Genomic DNA, 18,970 nt, shown 5'->3' on the forward strand with positions numbered 1-18,970 from the left:
GGTGGGTGGGCGATCTGCCTGCCCAGCAACAGTCAGTGATCATCTGCGGGGAGAGCGAGTCAAGCCCTCTCTTCCTGCAAACCCCCTTTCAGCTCTACATATGGATTGTGTGTAGAGCCCTAAAAACTGTGTTCTACCCAGGATTGGGAGCTGTGTGTGTGCCCAATTTTTGATTGTGTGAACGCAAGGTAGGAGGAAAACCTGGCTTGTCCTCCTACCTTGCTTCTACACAATCACTTCTCCCCAGGTTTTCACCTTGCCTCCACACAACCGAAAATTGGGAGCACACACAGCTCCCAAACCTGGGTAGAACACAGTTTTTGATTGTGTGACTGACATCAATATGTCCTAAGTGCAGGCATTTGTAATGCATTTCTGGAAAACCGGCACTGAATTAGTGTTCCGTTAACTTTACAATTAGTGAGTCATTACTTACCAAACACTGCACAAGTCAATTTGTGAGAAGTTCCCTTTAAGACAAATGAGATGTGCTGCAGGTTGTGCAATTGTTGCAGAAACACAAGCATGCTTGTAATTATGCAACAGTAGTCTGGAATAGACTTTGCACAAGTAGCTAGACCAACAGTTTTATGCTAGTATAACGTCTTTCTGCTAGCACTTCATTAGTTAGGAGGATATGTCCACCACTAGCCCCTTTGAACCAGAAATGTGGAATTGTTGAGTTTAATGATGAGGTTATTTGAATAATGAGATAATTGAATTCATTCTTGAACAAGAATGAAGAGTAATTTCTGTAAAAATATGTTTGCCGTGCTTTACATTAAAATATCGTATTACACAATCTTTTCCTAATGCCTAAATATATTTTTATTCCTTGTAGATCAATTACATATGAAGCAAGAGTAACAAAATTGTTGAATTGGTTTGATCTTCCCAAATCTGAGAGGTAACTTGCAGTAATAGCTAATAAAGCAACAAACTCAAACTCTAAATGTTTTCTCCGTTGTGAAATGTTTAGTATGTGCTATGATTTTGTGTTCTGTCTTTCTTCTCCTCTATCTCCAACTCTGAACTCTCTCACTTTCCTTCAGTATCCCCACTTGCTCATTTTTAATATGTCCCATCTCTTCCCTGTTCTCTTTATCTTATTTTTGGACACACACACACCAGCTCCACCCAGTTCATATCAAATTTCTAGTGTCTGTGTCAAGCTGACTGTTTCCTGCATTTTTCTCAAGTATTCCCTGGGTAGAAACTTGGAGAAACATGAGGTGCTCCTGGAAGCAACAGTCATGTGTTGAGTTTCCCCTTCCTTCTGTAACATACAGTGACTTTATGTCCTTCCGCATGTTCATATCATTGGTTGGCAGGGGTAAGGGAATGCATGTTGAGATGACATGGGGAAAGTTGCATTATATGTTGTGGAGGAGGAACCTTTTTCTCTTATGTGTAGTTCCTCATTCAAATAGCCCTCTTTTTAAGAAATGTTGTCTTGACAGGTTTAAGTTTTCTTTTTCCTACTATCACCTCATCTCCTTTTCTCTTCCCTCTCTAAACTCCTCAGCTGCATGATGCACTAAACAGAGGCTGTTTCTCAGAGTGAGGGCAATGTGAAAAGGTTCCGTTTTGCAGTTCCTAGCTGCAAAAGCTAATAATAGGCTTCTTAACTTTTACAGTATTTCCATGGCAGTCTCAGATAAACAGCTAAAACAAAAGATTTATTAATACTCTGATGGGCCATCACACACAGCTGATGGGTTGAGTTTGCCTTAGAGAGGGTGGTGGTAGTGGTGGTGGTGTCACTGGCTTTATTCGATCATGAGCTATGTTCTTGGCAATGGCATAAAATCACTGTTTTAGGAAGTATTACTGTATTTACCTGAATGCAAGATTAGGATTTAGGTTTTGAATACAAGTCTAGGTTATCCAAGTTTTTTTGATACTAGAAATCAGGAGGTTGTCTTAAATTGTTCCTTTCAAGTAAATGTATTTAACCTCTACTTTTTAAGGGGACTATCCTAAATCCAGTCTTCTTTTATTTGGGTAAATACGGTAATGCAAATGAAGAAATGAGTCATTAAATTTACATGTGGAAACTTGGGAAATGATATTGACCTGCCTGTTCTAGATGGGGTCACACTTCCCCACAAGGAACAGGAGTGCTTCTGGATTGTAGGAGTGCTTCTGGATTGTAGGAGTGCTTCTGGATTCAGGCCTCTCCCTGGTTTCTCAGGTTGAGGCAGTGGCCAGAAGTGCTTTTTATCAGCTTCGGCTGATATGCCAGCTGCGTCAATTTCTTGAGATTCATGACCTCAGAACAGTAGTATATTTGCTGGTAACCTCCAGACTTGATTACTGCAATGCGCTCTATTTGGGGCTGCCTTTGTGCATAGTCCGGAAACTACAATTAGTATACAACGCAGCAGCCAGGTTGGTCTCCGGGTCATCTTGAAGAGACCACATTACTCCTATATTACAGAAGTTACACTGGCTACCAATAGGTTTCCAGGCAAAATACAAAGTGCTGGTTATAACCTATAAAGCCCTAAACAGCTTAGGCCCACAATATTTAAGAGAGCATCTTCTTCTGCATGATCCCCATTGTCCACTGCGTACGTCAGGGGAGGCCCAACTGTGGCTGCCTTCAAGTCATTTGGTGGCCACTCAGGGACAGGCCTTCTCAGTTGTCGCTCCGAGACTTTGGAATGTACTTCCCGCTGACATAAGACTCTCCCCATCTCTAGCGGTTTTAAAAAGATCTTTGAAGACTCATTTTTTTAACCAGGCCTTTTAGCTTTTGTAATTTAAAATATTGTTACTTTTTGGAGTTTTAATTGATTTTAATGTTTTATTTATTTGTATTGTTTTATTATTGTGAACCGCCCCGAGATTTTGGTTTGGGGCGGTATAAAAATCCATTAAATAAATAATAAATAATAAATGTGGTTAAATGAAGATGACGAGACACCTAATGGCGCAGCAGGGAAGTAACTTGCCTAGGGAGCAAGAGGTTGCTGGTTCGAATCCCCGCTGGAATGTTTCCCAGACTATGGGAAACACCTATATCAGGCAGCAGTGATATAGGAAGGTGCTGAAAGGCATCACCTCATACTGAGTGGGAGGAGGCAATGGTAAACGTCTCCTGTATTCTACCAAGGAAAACCACATGGCTCTGTTGTTGCCAGGAGTTGACACTGACTCGATGGCACAACTTTACAACTTTTAAATGAAGATATCTCTTTTAATTATTGTCTGTGAAAAGTTTATTTAAAATATTTATATTTCTATAATATAAAATATCTATAAAATATGTTTATATCATTTTTTAAAAAATTCTATATTATGGGCAAATATGTTGCATTATTTGGTAATGCAGCTAAGATAGGGAGACTTCCTTGTTAAAAATGGTAAACATTCATCTCTGGGTTCTGGTTTTCAGGGATGGCCACTTTTAGAAATCTAGCTTGTGGCTACTGTTTCTAAAAATATGCACCAAAAATTGAACCTTTTGTGATTATACCTTATTAAGAATATATTGCATTATCTGGGGGAAGGCTGACTACAATCCCTTTTCAAGTATTCACAGCACTCTTTTCCTTTGAACTCTAGGCCAGATTTCTATACCTTGTACATTGAAGAACCTGACAAATCTGGACACTCATTTGGACCACTTAGCGGGGGGGTAAGCTTTTAAAATTATTATTATTTTTAATTAAATGTCTTCAGCAAAATGTAAGTAGGTGCCTATATTCAAAATGGTGGTTGTCACATATGCATATCCACATTTTGCACAGTACTTCTAATCACAATGGATGTGCTGTCACTGTGATCTGAGTGCCAGGAAAGTGTTATATCCTTGTAACAAAAGTGATGTCTTGTGGGAAGATACCCGAATCCTCTACAACAAGAGTAACAGATGTCACCTTTTTGCATGAAGGATTATGGTCTGGAAAGACAGTAAGCCAACCTAGGCTGCATTTTAAAACAGAGGGTTGATGCCATGTAACTTTTTACCATCAGGAGCAAGCCACAGAATCACCCAATCAGACCTCCAGTCTTTGGCCAATATACTTACCTACCTGTTCTCCTTTAACCATGGTTCAACATCATAGAGGCATCCGTACATAACACAAAACTGGAGGTAAACAAGACAGAGCTTGGAACTCTGTTGTGTCTGTTACTGTGATTTTGCAGCAAAAGCGACCTGCGGTTTGCCTCACCAAAGTCCATTTTGAACCTTCAGTTTGTAGTGAGTTTTGCTGCAATAACCTGAGGGTTTTTTGGCAGCAGCGTTATGTCCGAATTTGGATGGTGCCATAACCATGATTTTGTCTGCTTTGTGGAGCCACAATCATAGAGACGGTGGCACAGAGAGACCTGTCTGGGAGGATTGTGCCTGCTCCATGCCTGCAGTGCTTCTTGCTGGCTGCCTTTCCAAGCACTTACCCTGACCCCTGTCTTCAAAGAAGTCACCCAGCAACAGGGACGCCAACACATCCCAGCCCAAGCTTGTCAGCCTGTCAAACAGCACACAGGAGCATTCCCTCTTCCCATTCTGTTCCTTGCTCCTCCCTCCTAGCAATCAGAAGAGAAAGGAGATGGGATGGCAAGATGGTCACTAAGTGCTTAGCTCTCTGATAATGAAGTGACAATGATGTGTGTTCACAAGCACATCCCTTTGAGATTGCATCATAGGCAGGGCAACCCCATTAGAGCACTGGGACCGCAGCATATTACAGGGTGGCCATACCCAGGTTGGATTTAAAGGGCAGCCCCAATCAGGATTTATTGAAAGGCTGTTTTTTTAAATACAGTGATGTTGGGGAAGGGGGGCTCAGCCCCTCACACTTGGGGGGTACCCGTGCGGGCCCTAGGCTTACTCATGAGAAAGACCAGGAAGTAGGATCGGCATTACCCCTGTGAAAGGATCGATTCCTAGATATATGATAAGGATATCCCTTCACAACTGATGAGAAGAACCATCTGTGGGGACAGGGCTGTTGGGTAGAATCTCTTTGCTTTTTAAAATGTTTATTGGTTTTTACAATATCTTAACAATCCCGTTACATCTAATTAAGTAAATATAGACTTCCCGCTCATCAATCTGCGCAATTCATTAACTGTACAAGTCAACCATTGCTATAGTAATTCAAAACATATATCCTACACATTGCAAACTCGATTTTGCTCTACCCAACCTGCTATTATTACTAAATTTCAAACCCTGCTGAAAGGTCCATATTAGAAAACTAATTCTTTAAGTATAGTAAGAATGGTTTCCAATTTTGTTAAAAAAAGATTCCAAGTTTTCATCCCTTATCAGTACTGTAAGTTTTGCCATCTCCGCATATTCCAAATTTTTTATCAACCAATCTTCTTTTGAGGGCATTTCATTATCCTTCCATTTCTGCGCATATACTATTCTGGCCGCCGTGGTTGTGTACATAAAAAATGTTAAGTTTCTTCTTGAAAACTCTGCTTGCGTTATTCCCAGCAGGAAGGATTCTGGCCTCTTAGGAAATGTCATTTTAAAAATTCATTATATATCATATCCCAAAAGGCCTTTGCCTTCCCGCAAGACCACCACATATGAAAAAACGTTCCTTCACAATGTCCACATTTCCAACATTTGTTTGGAACATTTTTATACATTAATGCTAAATTTTTGGGTATCAAGTACCACCTATACATCATCTTATAATAATTTTCTTTTAAAGTGTAACATGCAGTGAACTTTAAATCCATTTTCCATAATTTTTCCCAAGCTGCCATATCTATATTATGACCCACATCTTGAGCCCATTTTATCATAGTCGTTTTAACCACTTCATCTAGTCTCCTCCAAAAGCAACAACTTAAACATCTTAGAAACTAATTTTTCATCGTTTTCACACAGCTCCTTCTCAAATCTCGACATTTGATCCTTCTTATAGATTTCATTTAACTGATGGTACTGAAACCAGTTACTAACCAAATTTTGTACTTCAATTAGGTTTTTTAATTTATAGCCCTTTTCTTGGAAACATAACAAATCCCTATAGGTACCCCATTCAGATTGCATATTTATCTCTTTACGTACTAAAGCTTCAATCGGGGATAGCCATAATGGAGTTTTAGATTCCAACCATTTTTTATATTTTACCCACACTCTCATTAGACTCCTTCTTACATAATGATTAAGAAAATCTTTATGCACTTTACTTTTATCGTACCACAGATATGAATGCCATCCAAACCTTCTATCAAATCCTTCCAGATCAAGTATTGTGGGATTTCTTAATGTTATCCATTCTTTTAACCACGTCAAACAAACAGCATCAAAATACAACCTTAAATCAGGCAGGGTAAGATGGTAGAATCTCTATATATAATTCTCTAAGGCTTACCCGTGGCTCATCGTGTGTGTGGCAGCTCTCGTGAGAGTTCGCAAGCAGAAGCACCTAATTGGGCAGTGGGGATTCCATATGCAGATAGTGAGGAGGAGCCTGTGAGAGCAGAAGCACCATGGTGATTGGGCAGTGGGGATTCCATGTGCAGATAGAGAGGAGGAGCCTGTGATGGTTAAGGTCAGTTGGAATGCAACTGTTACTTGGAAGATGTTCTTGATTGTAGAGGAGAGGAAGATAGATAGATAGATAGATGTCAGGGGTCTGCTGTTGTGTGAATTAGATGAGGAAACAAGATGAACAAGATCTGTTAGCTCAGGAAGGGAGAGAGAGAGGGAGAGAGAAAGAAAGGAAAAAAGGGAGGAGAAGAAAGTCAGAGAGGAAGAGTGAGTGGAGGAGAGAGAAAGAGAGAGAAAGAAGGGAGGGGAAGAGAGAAAGAAGGAAGGACGGGCCCAAGCCTGTCAGCAGCCTGAGGGGAATGAGCAGCCATGGCAGTACCCATTGGCAGAAAGGAAGGGCCCAGACAACCACTGCTGGTGTTTTTGGGCTACTGAGGTTATTGGTGGAGGCAGGCAGGCAGTCAAGGGACAGGCCCAGGCCTGTCAGCAGCCGGAGGGGAACAAGCAGCCGTGGTGCTGGTGGCACCAAGGAAGGGCCCGGTCAACTGCTGCTGCGGCTGTTCCTGTGGGGAGGAGCAGGAGCGGGGCTTGGGTGAGGCTGGGGTGGCCTCTGGAGATAGGGGGCTTCAGCTTGGAGCAACGCTGCAGCTGCAACCAAGAGGGGTGAGGGGGATGGAGTAAAGGGATGGAGGAGTGACCAAGAGGTGTGAGGGGGATGGATGAGCAGGAGCAGGAGTGTGGTTCAGGTGAGGGTGGAGAGATCTCTGAGGTGATGGGGGCTGTGGCAGGGGGTGAGGGGAGCAATCAAATACTAGCACATAGTTGCTCTGTGCAGGTTAAGCTAGTTGCTAATAATGTGTGACAACAATCCCTCTTCTCCCATGGACCACTATCTCATGAGAGTGTAAGGCCAAGGGAGCCAGACCGGCAGATGTGGGCCGGATGGCCATGGGGGCCAGACAGCAGGTTACTCTATATAAGCAAGCCATGGGGATGGGTACCCCGGCAACAGCTCTCCCTGTCTTGATAACTGACAGAACGAAGCTGTCAAAGCATGCCCTCTGCCAGCCCATCCACCCATTTGAACATGTACATCTTTATTTTTGCCTGGAATGGCAACCCCACTCTCCTAGCTGGAAATTGGGACTCCCCCTCCCGTGATTTCCCACAGCGGCAGATCTACATACAGCACAATGCTGGACTGAGCCCGAGAATGGAAGAGTAAAGAATTTGAGTCTGGGAATTTGAAGGAGAGTAAAGATCTGTCCCCATTTCTGGTGCTTCTGCTGTTTCTGCTGTCTGCACACCCGGCTATGCCCAGACACATAGTGGAAGTGAACCCTGTCCTGACTGACAGGCAGGTGAACGCCAGAGCTCCTTGCAACTAGGTAACCACGATTCTTAAAGCTTGCCACCCAACATCACTTGGGGTGCTTTTTTGAAGTAATCTACTGAGTATTTTTACCAGTAACTAAAAGCTGAGAAAGGCTCAGATGGAAGCAGTCTGTAGCATTTGAATAAAATTGTTTTTCATTTTGTTCTTTTCTTTTACAAGCCTCTCTTCAGAAGAAAGCGGGGGCGGGGCTGAAAGGGTTTTTTCCCCTCTGGTGCAAACACACCTCAGGCTGTTAAGAGCTATCAGTTTTCTCACCACATGTAGGCTTGCAGGTGGAAGATTTTTGTATACTTTTCCAATAGCAAAAGGAAGAGAGTTTTCCCTGGGAATTCCACCCCAAGTCCAGAGAGATTCAAGCTCTGTAATAAAGAGGGGTGGAGGCGGCAGCCATTTTTGTACCTACACAAAAGAAGCGTTTTAGGAGTAGCCTTTGCCAGAAAGCTTAGCAGGGATGATTCAGCATTTCTTTCTCTCATATGCGTTTGCTCTGAGACAAAGGCTTTAATCCGCTAAAGACCCCCTTTGTTGGGTTAGCTCAACTCATGAACTTGCAGACCAACAGAAGACTGATGGTTTTGATGAGACTAAGATCCTCCCCATTAGCCTGGCCCTCCCATGAGAGTGCTGCTCTGCTGACAGCAAACTGCCACAGGGGCAGGAGCTTGCAGCCACAGCTGGCACATATGGGGGGGGGGAGAGGGGAGGCAGGACCTTCCTGGGGTTTGGGGTTCTGGGGTGCCGCATGGTGGTGCTCCCCTTCCCCCAGAGCTCCCAAAGGAGGTGCGGCCGGGCGCGGGAGAACCCGACTGGAGCAACTGTTCATCTGGGAAGCTGATCCCACTGCCCAGCAATGAGTGACTGCTCATCTATGGGGAGACTGGGCTATGCCCGCTCTCCCCGCTGAACCCTGTCTGGCACTTCACACGGATTGTGTGAAGCACCTCAATGTCTTACGTCCCTTCTGTGCATTAGGAACCCCAGATAATGGTTGATGAACCCCAAGCTGGCAGATGCGTAGCATCCTCCCAGGAACCTTGATCTATGCCAAGGTCCAATCTTTAGGGACGTTCCGTCGATACTTAATCACACTCATTACAGCTACTTTCTGATTGGTTGGTTAGCAAATTGCCAAGGACATTAAGATAACGCTCCTACACTCCTTTCTCCAGGTGGTCAGCCTGGAAGGTAGCGAAGGAACATCTCTTAAAGATAAACAACATTCCTGTAGCCAGGCTATTCCAAAACATAGAAACTGAAAAAGGGAAATGAAAAAACCAAAAAATGTATGCACATGGGGGAAAGAGTGCATACCACTAAGCTTTCTCACCTTTTCTTCCGATACAGAAGCACCACAATCCACCCCTCCTGAAATCAAGCTTGTGTGAGACAGTTTTGTTTCAGGGCTTTTACGAGGGTGGTGGTGCAATCGCTGTCAGAAGAAGGGCTTGCATAGCATGGCATTTAAAGGGATTTAAATGCCATTTCCCTGCCGGGGGTAAGTTCAGCATTACAAAAAGGCATGGTATCTCCCAGTATGCCCCCTTTAAGATAATGGCCAGTGGCTGCTGATCCTGCTTTGGCCACAGTCCAGCGACACAAGTGCTCTGGAGCTTGCTGGGATACAGACTCATCAGATCAGGAAAACTGAGGTTGCTGGACCATGGTTGGACAAATGTCTGCAATGTGATTAACAGAAATTCAGTGATTCACATGTTATTCACCTCCTGTTTCACGTTACATGCGTATGCAGCCATAATAATGAAGCATGGTTAAGGGTACTGGAGGAATGTCTGTGTGAGGGGATTTGCATATGAGAAAGGAATGCCTGGAGGAGGGAGTCTATTATCACTGCATGATCACCCTTAACCATGGTGTAGTTAGGCTATTTATACAATGTTGCTCAATATATTTATTTATGTATCCACAAATCACATTATATTCTCAGTTTGTTCTGTATTAAAGTATCCATATATATGCAGATACCACACACACATTACATGCTCTAAGTAGGAACATGCTAAATATTGAATGTGTACTCACTGATACTGTCATGTGAAGTATCTTGCAGTATGGTTTAGTTGAGCATTGGCTGGGAACTGAACTGATGCACTTTACAAACCATTTCCCCATTTTCTATCACATCAGGAGAAAGACAATGGAGGAGAATAATAATATAATATAATCTAGTTATACTGATTTTTCCTCTCTCTAAAAAGATCAAACAATAAGTATCTGGAAACTATGACAATATATGTCTCTGCATTGTAAAGGGATTGCATAATACTAGAAGAAAAATTATAAGCTTATTTTGATTAATTAAATGCATGAACGTTTCCAGTAATCATTTTGATAGATTTCTTTACAGAATGGGACTCCAGTTCAAAAAATGCTTTAGGAAGACAGAAAACAACAAGGAAACCTGAATTATTTTTTTAAAAAATATTTTTGTTGGCTGATATCTTGTTGCTCTTGCCTCCCAGAACTTGCTTGTGAACTTGCATGGGTGTGTTCGTGTATGATTTTTGCTGATCTCCCTCAGAAGCACTCCCTGCGACCCAGAAGTGGGTCCCTGAAGGTCACACAACCCTTAAGGGCCCCTTTCCAGTTCACAGGATACCAGGGGCATAATAAAGTTGGCTTGGGCCCAGAGACAATATTTTAAAATGTACCCCCCTCCACAACCTTCCTCTCCTTCTCCTGGCCCAATGTAGACTCTGCTAACTATCCCAACTAGTTAAAAGGTGTAAATAACAGCACAGCAGAACCAAATTTATTGACTGCCTGACTCCCTTAGACTTGAGGCGGTTTATATAATTAAAACAACAACAGCGGGGTGGGGTGGGGGAAAACACACACACACACACACCCCTAAAAGCCTGGCAGAATAGATAAGTTTTCAGAAGTTTCTTAAAGGACAGAAGGGAGGGGAATTAGGAATCTCAGGAAGCAAGGTGTCTCAAATAAATGTGAGGCTGGATGGTAGGGTTGTGCGTTTTGGTTTTTTTTCTGTTTTGTTTTTGGCCTGAATCCAAAACACCCCCGTTTTGTTCTTTGTTCGAAACCAGCCTATCTGAAACACCCCAATTTTGTTCTTTGTTCAAATTGCAAAATCCAAATCCGAAACGTTTGGGATTTTAAAAAATGGCCCCAGGGAAAAACTAGTGGGTGGGGGTGGTAGTGCCCAATGGGTGGAAACTACCACCCAAATTTCAGAGGAATTGGGCAAAGGGCTGGTTTTTGGTGAATTTTTGAAGTATAGGATTTTTCCCATAGGGAAGAATGGAGGTTTTAGCAAAATTATAGCTTCATGTTGGGGGGAAAGGGGTGGCCCAGAGCAGAGTAGGGTGGGTGGTAGTGCCCAGTGGAGGCAAAGAAGCTGCCAGAATGATTTCAAAGGAATTGAGCAGAAGGCTGATTTTTAAAGATATAATGGAGTTTGCGTGTCTGTAAAGTTCTTCCCCATAGGGAATGATGGACCTCCATAATTCCTGCCCCATAACTGCACTTGGGGGGCACCAGGGTCACCCAGAGCGAGTAGTGATGTAGAGCACATAGAGTGCCAACCGCCCCCATGGGTTGCTAACCCATGGGGTACTGGGTTCTGTTTCTGAGATGTTTTGAGTGTAGATTCAGATTCTCTGGTAGCATATGAGAGTGGATTCATGGTTTGTCACTGAATATCTCATATGCTACCAGAGAATCTACACTCAGAACACCTCAGAAACAACAGAACCCAGCACCCCATGGGTTAGCAACCCATGGGGTGGTTGGCACCCTATGTGCACTATACCACCACTCACTCCTGGCCATCCCAGTGCCTCCCAGATGGAGTTACGGGTCTGCTGAAACCTCCATTATTCCCAGGATGGGGGGGAACCTTAAAGAAGCGTAAACCTCCAACAATTCCTAAGAAATCAGCCCTTTGCCCTATTCCTTTGGAATCTGGGTTGTGGCAGGTACCCATTGGGGCACTGCCACCCAACCAACTGTTTTGCCCCTCGGGCCCCCTTTCTGCTCCGAATCTGCCCCAAAGACAGTTCAACTTCAGAAATTCTTTAAAAATCAGCCTTTTCCCCAATTCCTTTGGAATCTGGGTGGCAGCAGGCACCCATTGGGGCACTACCACCTGAACCACTCTTCTGCCCCTAAAGCCCCCTTTCTGCCTCCAATCCATCCCAAATAACATCAACATCACACATCAACAACAGCAGAGCTTTGGAAAAAATCAGGCAGATTTCCAAAGGTCATGCACATCCACATCCCCCTTCCCAAAATGCAATTGATCTACACACAACAGTGTGAAATAACAACAATGAAATGCACACTGCCCCACTGGCCAATGAGGGTAAAATTCACCCTTAAATTTGCTTAAAAGGAATAAGGAGGCAATTTCCAGCAGATCAACCCATGCTTTCACTGGCCAATCTTCAGGCTGGAAGGGCTGGAAATTCAAACAGATGTCAAAACTCAAAATGGAGACTGAAGGAGAAAGACTTTCTGCAATTGCAAAATGGAGTTCCAAAACAGCCGAAACAACAAATTTTGTTTTGGCTACAAAATTTTCTGTTTTGAGCATTGGGTGTTTTGTTTTGGCTACAAAACAGCCGAAATGGCCTGTTTTGTGCACAAAACGTTTTGTATCAAAAACAAAACACACATCCCTACTGGATGGGATGGGATACAGAATGGGCAGAAAGCAGATTATAATCATGCAGGATATGAAATGGCTATGAATGGAACCTTGCAACTACTGACTTCTCTCCAATTTGGGAGAGCTAGAAAGAGAGGCTGCTTCTCCTTCATCATGTATACTTTTAAAAGACCCATATGATCTCATGTGCCAAGGACAGGTCTGTAATGTTTGAGTGATTTCTCCACTCCCTTACCTACCTTTGCATGTTAAGTGATTAAGAGTCAAAGATCAGCCTTGGATGTTAAAAGGTAGGGATGTGCGAAACGTTTCGGATACAAAACGTTTTGTACCCAAAACAGCCTGTTTCGGGTGTTTTGTAGACAAAACAAAACACCCATTTTCCAGATCCAAAATTTTTGTATACAAAACAAAACGTCCCTGTTTCGGCTACAAAACGTTTTGTTGTTTCGGACCTCCATGTTGTGGTGATCTCTGAGTCAGTCTCCATTTTGTGTTTGACATCTCTTTGAATTTCCCACCCTTCCAGCCTTCTGATCCGTGACCTAAATCATGGGCTGACCTGCTGACAATTCCCTCCTTGTTCCCCATTGGCTCTTTTGCTTCTTGCCGCTCTTCACTGACCCCACATTGGCCAGGGAAGGATTGCTAACCCATGGGGTGCTGGGTTCTGTTGATTCTGTGGTGTTCTGAGTGTAGATTTTTTGGTAGCATATGAGAGTGGATTCTTGTTTTTCACTGAAAATCTCATTTGCTACCAGAGAATCTACAATGAACACCTCAGAAACAACAAAACCCAGTACCCCACAGGCTTGTGGGTATGGGGGTGATTGTCACCCTATGTGCACTACACAACCCCTCACTCTGGGCACCCCCAGTGCCCCCAAAGTGGAATTATGGGCTGCTGAAACCTAAACCTCCATTATTCCCTATGGGAGAAATCTTAGACACGTAAACTTCATCAAATCACAAAAGATCAGCCCTTTGCCCAATTTCTTTGAAATAATTCTAGAAGTTTCCTTGCCCCCATTGGGCAGTACCACTCACCACACTCCACTATGGGTCATCCCTTTCCCCTTGATTTGAAGCGATACATTTGCTGGAATCTCCATTATTCCCTATGGGAAAATTCTTAAAGATGTGTAAACTTAAAAAATTCACAAAAAATCAGCCCTTTGCCTAATTCCTTTGAAATTTGGCTGCTAGCTTCCACCCATTGGACACTACCACCACCACCCACTCTTATTGCCCTGGGACACTTTTAAAAAATCCAAATCGATTCAGATTCCGAGAATTTGGCTACAAAACAAACAGGGCTGATTCGGATTCTGAAAATTTGGGTACAAAACAAAATGGGAGTGTTTCGATTTGGATACAAATTGAAACAAGAAAATTCCAAAATGCACACCCCTATTAAAAGGCAGTTGATAAACGGAGCCCAGGAACTGTGAAAAGCGTACACTTGTCACTCTTCCCCTGTGTGTGCCTCCTCACTTCTGTTTTCCTAAAGGGGGGAGGTAGGGGGAGCAGAGTGTCGCAATTAAAAATGCTCTGCTTCCCCTTCCTCGTCCCCATTAGGGAAACAGAAGCAAAGCCTGGGCAGGCAGGGGGGAGCGGGTGGGCGGGCGGCCATAATGCCCCAAATAATGAATCAATATGCCCACTCCCACTGCCAGACATGCAGCGTGTGTGCGTGTGGGGGAGGGGGAAGCGGGCCATAATGCCCTCAAATGAATCAATGCCCAACACGAGCAACGGCACGAGCAGCACTCTCAAGCTAACCTGAGGGGCCTGAGTCCTGCTGCAGCTCCTCCATCTCCATAACAGAAGAACTGAATTTTTTAGAAGTGGCTAGCCTGGTGGTTGGATTGACTACAATTGGCCTCCTCTTCCTTGCTCTCGGGGGCGTCGACACACCCAGTCATGTGCCTGCCTTCCCTTTCTTCATCACGTGGGGTGCCGCCAGCCAATGGATAGGGAAGGAAGAGGAGGAGCTGACAAGGGAAAAGGGTGGAGAGGGAGGGATGGAGGGAGGGCAAGGAAATATGGTGCACTCGCATGAACATGAAGGAGAATTTTTTAAAAAATAAAATAATTCAAATTTAAGGAGCTGTGGCAGGCGCTGGGTGGGGGGAGGCACGTGACATGTCTCTGGAGGGCCCCCCCCAGAGGCCAGGGCCCCTAGACAGCTGCCTCCCCTTGCCCGATCATAGTTACGCCTCTGCAGGATACACTTCTGGGCTGGAGGAGATTGGTGAAACCTGCCCCCGCTCCATGTATGACTAGTGGAGTGCTGCTAGTCTGCAATGCCGAACTTCCTTCCAACAGAGTGCTGGTGCTTCATTAGTCATGATGTTGGCCACTATTTTTTTATTCCATTGTACGTTGTGATAGATTTCATTGTAATCTTGAACTCACAAAGGGATAAATGACAAAAAACACCTTTTCTCCTTTTGTTTAGACCATTAAAGCCTTGCAGCGGGCAGATCAGGCTCTGGGAATGTTAATGGAAGGCCTAAAACAAAGAAACCTGCACAACTGTGTCAATCTCATTGTTTTGGCTGATCATGGTATACTGTTTTGGTTTTATGTGCCTCAGTAAAGAGCTTTGTTGACCTTACAGACTGAATATTTGTCAACCCATTTCATCTTCTTCTCTCCCTCTTTTAGGAATGGATAAGACTTTTTGCAATAAGATGGAATATATGACTGATTATTTTGATAGAATTAATTTTTATATGTATGATGGACCAGCACCTCGTATCCGAGCGAGAAATATTCCAAAGGACTTTTTTTCATGTAAGCTTGAACCATGTAGTTTGTCTAGAAACAGCAGAGACCACCTTTAGCCTAAGCGAGAGCCATGTGGGTCTCTTCTGAGATCTCTCATGAGCTGGCTTGCCCATTCACTTTACTGGACGGAGCAACTCTGCTCATAGAGCAGTTTGTTTCCATTGAGATTAATAGGGCAGTTCTTAGGGCTGGGACTGATCTGTGGGTACATGGAAACTCTGTCACCTGCATTTAATCTGTGGAACAGAGATAGGGGCATACCGAGGGGAGAGGGGGCCGTGTTCACCCCTCTCTCTGGCGGCTGCTTGGAGTGAGGGACATAATGAAGAAGATAGGGAGGGGTGGATCTGGGGGGCTCTCAAAAGCTTGGGGACCTGGGTTCTTTGAACCCATCTGCTCAATTATAGCTACACCCCTGACCAGAGAATCAGAGGTTTGGGGAATGACAGCCTATTCTTGCTTTAGCTAGCTTAGGCTTAATATTGAAGTGACAAGGAGTGATCTTTTGGATAATTTTAAAACCCTGGGATATGTGGACATTTAGATTTTTATGTCAGGTGGAGAGGTTAAATGACAAGACTATAACACCTGGGGCTTTTTAGTTTAGAAAAAAGATGAATGTGGGGAGACATGGTGGAGGTCTATAAATATCATGCATGCTGTGGAGAAAGTGGAGAGAGAGAAATTCTTCTCCCTCTCACGTATCACTAGAACCAGGGGTCATCCCATGAAATTGATTGCCAGGAAATCTAGGACCAACAAACAGAAGTACTTTTTCACACAATGCATAATCAACTTGTGGAATTCTCTGCCATAAGATGTGATGACAGTCAACAACCTGGATGGCTTTAAGAAGGGTTTGGATAACTTCATGGAGGAGAAGTCTATCAACAGCTACTAGTCTGTGGCTATAGGCCAACTCCAGCCTCAGAGGCAAGATGCCTGAATTCAACGCATTGTCTCCCACCATTATCATCCCCTCTGGCCCGTTCAGCCGGTTCTTTGGCCCATTTGGGCCTATGTAGTTTGACGTGTTGCCCAAAATGGTGACCGCCACGCATGTGCAAATGGCCTCTGCGAGGCCCTGGGCCATGCCAGGGGAGACGCCATTTGTGCATGTGCGGCAGCCGCCATTTTTGTCACCGCGCCGAACTACGGAGGCCTGAATCACCCGAACAGGCCAGAGGTGGTGATAACCGAGGCTGGTGGGGGGAGGAGGAACTCCATGGAATACCCACCCACCCACCGCGCTGCCCCAAGGAACTCCCCTGAAGGGGAGAATGGTTAAAAAAAAGTCTGTAAGAAAAAAAAATTGCGAACCCCCCGAACCGAACTGGGAACTATCGAACTGAACCGGTTCAACCTTGAACTGGTTCGGGGTCAAACCAGTTCACACATCCCTACAAAGGCCAGGAGCCAACCATGGCTTGTTGTCGGGTGTGTGTGTGAAGGTCAATTTCCGACACATTCATTATTACATTAAAATTAATTATTACAAATATTAATGAAAGTGAGGGGCAGAGGCTTGGAGTCAGGGGAAAAGGTGAGAGGGTAGATAGGTAGTTTTAGTGAGCTGTGGCCCATAGACAGGGGCAACTGGTCTGAATTTCACTGAGCTGCTGCTGCTTATTAGCAGGACAGACCAAGAGCTCTTCATGGCTCCTGATGGTGTTCCAGAATGTTCGTACCTGGGGGCTAGCAAAAGAAGTCCCTGCAGGTTGGATCTGGCCCTTCGGCCACTTGTGTTATCATCTGAAATGATACAACATGAACACTCATGAATCAGAAACCCACACCAGGTGAGATTTCCCATTCACATGTTATTTCTGAAGGAAGGTTTTTGATTCATGCTGGTTTGGGTTGTGTTGTTTCAGGTGATAACACTGCAATAAGTACCACAAGTGGCCCAAACAGGCTCTGAAGATGTTGAGGTCATTTTCACAACCAGCCAAAGCTGGGTAGGAGTGGGGAAATCAGGGTACAGAGCTTGTGTGGAGCCATGGGACCTACCCAGCGCTTGCCAAACCAGGTAGCTCAGCTTTCGAGCCCAAGCTTTAATTGAGATAGGACAGAAACCTGCTCCCCTTGTCCTGGCTCAGCAGCAGGCTATCATGTGCATGGTCGCTCTGGGCTTTGGAGCTCCTAGGTGTCCCGATGCCATTTTAATCAGTGAGTTGGGGAGAAAGGCTGGGCAGAGTGGAGCGGCAACAATGCTGGAAACAGCCTCTCTATTAATTGCATATTGCATTGTGGGATACAAAAGGACTTCCTCCTCCTGATCCCATTTTGGGAGGCCGCTGCTGCACCAATTTTGTGGGTGCATGAGCAGCGGAGCCCAGAAGAGGCACGGATTGTGTGGGAGAAAGGCAGGTCAGATTGTGTTTTCCCCTCTGTCCAGCCCTTTCTGCTTGTGTAAAAGGGTGCTGTGTGGAATTTTAATGGTTCTGTTGAATGTACAAGAATAGTACACGATCATAACAATGTAGTGGAATCCCATTTTCTGACAATAAGTAGGTGAGTCTTACAGACTGGGACTGACAGAGCAAACCCAAAATTAATAAAGTTTCATAGCAAATTTTAAGAGTGTATATCTAACTGCAGGGTGGCGGTGGTGCAGAATCACATGGTATCTTAAATATAGTGTCTAACTTACCTTTATTTTCTTTTAAACAGTCGATTCAGAAGGAATTGTTAAAAACCTTACAGTGAGTAAACATTTTTATACCTTTTAATTTGCAGCTATATTAATAGTATTGTAGCACCATGCATAACTCTGCAGTAGTGAACCCGAATTCTGATTTCTACAGCAAGTCCACGTTGTTTTCCTTAGAAGTTGTGTTGTATACATCCTCAATAAAACTTCAAGTGAAATGTCTTAATGGGGATTGGAAGAAAGAATTCTCAGTGTTTCATCACTTTACTGGATAGTCTGTTATCACTTCATTGGTGGGGCTCAGAGATACATTTAATGTCTGAATCTCATTCTCTTGAATATACAGGTACTTTTAGACATTGTGGACATGAGTTTACCCCATGGGTTTATCCCATGTTGTTAGCCTAACATTTAACGATGGAGCATTATGTAGGTGGGACCTACCTAAGTCCTTCCTACACACATTGCTCATGGATCAGATGGATGAAGTCTGTTCAGGATTTGTGATGCATATGTATGATGTGTGGAACTTGAAAAGTTGACCTTATTTCATTGCATTACTGGGCCTACATTCCTGAACTGCTTTCTACTGTTGCTGCTGCTGCTTGTTTCTCCAGCTTTCTGACCTGCACAACCTCTGAAGGTACTGTTTCCTTCTCAGTCTTGGACCCTGTTGTTCATTGGATGCCCACTGCAGCATCACTCAGATCCCACCACCACCCTTTTTCTTGTTCTTCCCTGTAAACAATGGAGGTCCTATTTCTGCAATTACCTCCTCATTATACAGACCCCTGAATTTAATCCAGCAAAGCAGAAGTCTATATTGCTTTACTGCCTGGGCCCTGAAGGCCAAATAGTATATATACATTTGCTCTTTCCTGCCTACTTGGAGAGCCACCTCTTATGAAGCTAATCTTCAAGCTTCATTATCATTTCAACCCCACTTTGAATGCGAGTGCTGAACATTCTTGCTACTGTTGCTGCCCCGAGGCTTTGGAATGCACTCCCTAG

The 18,970-nt window shown here is 44.1% G+C and overlaps 1 protein-coding gene across 1 annotated transcript in view; it reads left to right on the plus strand.

The window, feature by feature from the left end:
- ENPP3 (ectonucleotide pyrophosphatase/phosphodiesterase 3) overlaps positions 1-18,970 on the plus strand; it is a 106,059-nt gene that overhangs the window by 39,330 nt on the left and 47,759 nt on the right. Inside the window, exons 10-14 of the mRNA XM_053281260.1 lie at positions 842-907; positions 3,571-3,643; positions 14,975-15,083; positions 15,184-15,312; positions 17,980-18,011. Coding sequence (XP_053137235.1) covers positions 842-907; positions 3,571-3,643; positions 14,975-15,083; positions 15,184-15,312; positions 17,980-18,011 — 409 coding nt within the window. The remainder of the gene's footprint in view (positions 1-841; positions 908-3,570; positions 3,644-14,974; positions 15,084-15,183; positions 15,313-17,979; positions 18,012-18,970) is intronic.

The sequence above is a fragment of the Hemicordylus capensis genome, chromosome 1, assembly GCF_027244095.1.
Source record: "Hemicordylus capensis ecotype Gifberg chromosome 1, rHemCap1.1.pri, whole genome shotgun sequence".
NCBI lineage: Eukaryota > Metazoa > Chordata > Lepidosauria > Squamata > Cordylidae > Hemicordylus > Hemicordylus capensis.